At 37.5% G+C, this 3,524-nt stretch overlaps 1 protein-coding gene across 1 annotated transcript; it reads right to left on the minus strand.

The window, feature by feature from the left end:
• Positions 1-2,259: 2,259 nt before the first annotated feature.
• Positions 2,260-3,234, minus strand: LOC106162411 (uncharacterized). Its single transcript, XM_013539704.2, has 2 exons — positions 3,042-3,234; positions 2,260-2,551 (listed from the first exon to the last, which is right to left on the minus strand). The coding sequence occupies exons 1-2, from the start codon at positions 3,182-3,184 to the stop codon at positions 2,368-2,370; spliced, it is 327 nt and encodes a 108-aa protein (XP_013395158.2). The 5' UTR covers positions 3,185-3,234; the 3' UTR covers positions 2,260-2,367.
• Between the last annotated feature and the right edge of the window lie 290 nt (positions 3,235-3,524).

Raw genomic sequence — 3,524 nt, forward strand, 5'->3', positions numbered from 1 at the left:
GTGATTAGTTTTTGGTGGTGATTTGGATAAATAATCAATAATAATAGAAAATCGCTGCCTTGGCGGAGGTCTGCGCTCTCGGAGTTCTTTTCTAGTCTCATTATTAAATCACGCCAGTGAGATTTAAACTCGCTTTTGACCACATCAAGAAATGTATTGTTTTCAATTTCAAAAAAGTTTCATTTATTGTTTCACAAGAATGGTGAGCACTGAATTTTGAATAGATATTCTATTATGAACATCTACCAGCGTATACTCGGTTGGTTTTGCCCGGCGACATTAAGACTACCACCGTAAAGCATTACATTCATTTCTGCCTACATCTCAAGACACCAGACACCTGTGCATGACTCGACGAGGGTAAAAATAGAACTGATAGCGTCTTTGCCAGTCAGTACGGTTCTTTAACAATTTTAAAGAAAAAATGAGATTTTTAGAACAAGTTAATTTTTCAACAGCAAACGCTCCACTGACAACTGTCTCATATTACGAGCAGAAAAATGACGTTGAAAAATTGTTTTCACCATGACATGGTTGTTGATATAGGAGTAGGCGACTGATAATGGATGGGTCTGGGGCCTTTTCATATTTTTCATTGTTGCAGAGAGTCTTACGCCACACCCAAGGAGAGCAGCGAAAACAAGAGTCAACTTGGATCTGTGTTGTAGGACCCCTGCCTGGCCATTGCAAGCAAGAATGGGGACTCGTTTTATGTTCGTGATATTCTTAATCTTATCTTCGTGACTAATATTAATTATAAACAAGGAAGTTCGTTTTCATTCAACGTTGTACTTAACCTTTTGTTGCGAAGCATATCTTTATTTCGTGACAAATTGTTGGGCTGATTGTTTTGACTGATGCATAATGTCACGATAAAATAATGTCAGATGATAGATAGTTTTGCATGACTGTGTAATGACATTTCTTTAAAAGAGGTTATCAATTTCATCATAACTAAGCGGAATCTGAGGAGATATTTTGGATCTGATACAATGTACCTGATGTACTGCGAAAATAATGACATATTTATAATCTTATCTCTTCAAAATAGTTATGAATATTTTCACGAGTTCAGATTTTTCAAAACTGGGAAGAATTATTTAAGTCATTTGACGCACGGTCATTTCACAAGACACGATAGAGGGTGGAGGAGTGGAGCAAGGGTATTGTCTGCACATACACACACACACACACACGCACTCACACACACGCACACACACACACTGGCCTTGCCTAATATGATAATGCTAAAACACTGAGCAACGCTTTCGCGTTTATATTTTAAGTAGTAGCTACTGTAAATGTAAATTTGAAATTACTGACTTTTTGTATGACGATAGTAGATTTCCCTTGAGTGTATACCGTGTGAATATCAGCGAGAACGCCTAGTAAAAACTTTTGCAAACTTTTTAGTTAGTTCATCGTGACGATCTATCTCAAACTGAGCAATTTGTATGAATAACTCGTACTACTCACGTTACTGGTCCATCAAATATAATAATATATCAAGTTAAGTGTAAAGCTTTTAAAAAGAAATTACTGCCTCGAGAATAATACAAGTCACGAAGATTATGCTATAAACTGTCAAAGACTGGGCGGTGCCATCCTTATTTTTTTCCTTGGGTAGAACAAGAAAACAACCGCCATATTGATGAAAAATCCTATGATGACAAGCTTTTTTTTATTGACACAATACATCACAAATACATCACAATAGAAAAAAGGGAACAACACTCGCTCACACACTCAGACTTAAAAGAAAATGTGTTGTGCTACAGTGTATGACACTTTTAATTAATTATATCGTCGTACTCTAAATATTCAGATTGAAAATAAATTAATTATATTTGAAGTGTGATGACAGAGTGACTTCTTTGTTTTTATCAGATATCTAAGCAATGACATCAAACCTCCCAAAGTTGCCACAAACGTACCACAATTATACACGCCCACTGGTGCCAACTTGAATCGTATTATATTGACAGAGGGATTGTTTTGTAAATTCCAAATTTAAACTTTAAACTTAGCTTTGATAAAGTTAAACTTTGGAATTAGAAAAAAAACAAACTAAAATCCTTATCGTTGCATAAATTATCGTCTGCTTTGTCACTTATTCAAAGTTTTATTTTTTTTATTGGTAAACTGCTTTTGTGATTATTTGATCTCATTTGCACTGACGCGAAATTTCTATAATCAAGTCCAGGGTATATCAATAATAGGAAAAAAGACATAGATGTAAAAAAGCAACAAATGTATATGTAAGCTTAGATAATCTTTATTATGTAGATTCAATTCAGAGCTGATTTAAAACATTAAGTCACCCAAAAACATGACGTGCATGACCTCAGATGAGAGTCGCAGTCCTGTTTAGTACTTCTTGCCATAACCTGGTGCATAAATTGGATCAACTGGGGGTAGGGGGGGCACGCCTGGGCACTGGGCTGGCTTGATGATGATCAGGCTTCCAGCACAACAGTCCTGGGTAGCTCTGTGGTAAACATATCCACCGCAGCAGTCCTGTGTATTGGTGTTGTATATGACTCCAGCGCAGCTGCAAAGGAGACAAAAAAAGCTTACATATAATAGATGCTACGTCAAAAAGCATTTAATGTCAATGATTTAAGTCAATTTAAACAGTCCCATTAGATTTAATGATGTTCTTATCACCCTGAGTTTTAGAGGACATTGGAAACTCGCTTCTTTTCGTTCCGCATGCCTTCTCTTACTGGAAACGGCTTATGCAAGGAGATATTAGGGAAGCAAATGACAGATATCTAAAACTCATTGGTGACATTTGGTAGCGTGTGTTAATATTGGGTATATACGTTATTCTTACACAGTGAAGTAAAACATGCATGCATACATACACGCCCTACTCAGTTAACAACTCTATTAAATAAAAAGGTGCTCTCCTTTAAAAAATGAAAGCAAATATGAAAGCTTTCTCAATATCGAGTGTACTACTTCAAGGTACGTAACCTGACTAACGCCTAGCAAAAGCTTCACAATGTTTTGGCGTCAGAAGTTTATCATGGACATACCTGGCCAAGTAGTCTTCTGGACGACCGGCGATTGGGGCGTAACGGACTGGGCGACCGTAGGCGTACCTGCCGTAGTAGGGAAAATCCTTGTAGGTGGCCGCAACGGCGCACACGAGAACGGCGACAATGACGAGCTTCATCATCTTGGAGCTGTGGAGGAAGGATTCTGCTTGGATCTGTCCAGAATGTGGAATTGCTCTATGTCCGGGATTTTTATACTCTCACCTGCGTGCCTGATGCCCATTTTTGTCAAGAAAAATCGTTTTCAATTACACCTGACTTGTTTTCCCAACGAAACTTGTTTATTTTCCATGACGATTGATAACCGTGTAGTAGCACGAGTTAATCATGAAGCTAAATTGCTTCGCCTGATGCAGAACGTCAGGTTGCAGTAACTTCACCAAATAGTTCGTTTGCATGACTATGTTACTATGTAACAACGCTTTTCATACAGAAAAACTACATAGAAGTAAACAATGAATT

The sequence above is a fragment of the Lingula anatina genome, chromosome 1 (assembly GCF_051362555.1).
Source record: "Lingula anatina isolate TDL-2025a chromosome 1, LinAna3.0, whole genome shotgun sequence".
In the NCBI taxonomy this organism is placed as follows: Eukaryota; Metazoa; Brachiopoda; class Lingulata; order Lingulida; family Lingulidae; genus Lingula; species Lingula anatina.

Coding starts and splice junctions, on each gene's coding strand:
- LOC106162411 (XM_013539704.2), bottom strand. CDS start 3,184: ATGATGAAGCTCGTCATTGTCGCCGTTCTCGTGTGCGCCGTTGCGGCC. Junction 2,552..3,041: donor CCAGAAGACTACTTGGCCAG/GTATGTCCATGA, acceptor TCTCCTTTGCAG/CTGCGCTGGAGTCATATACA.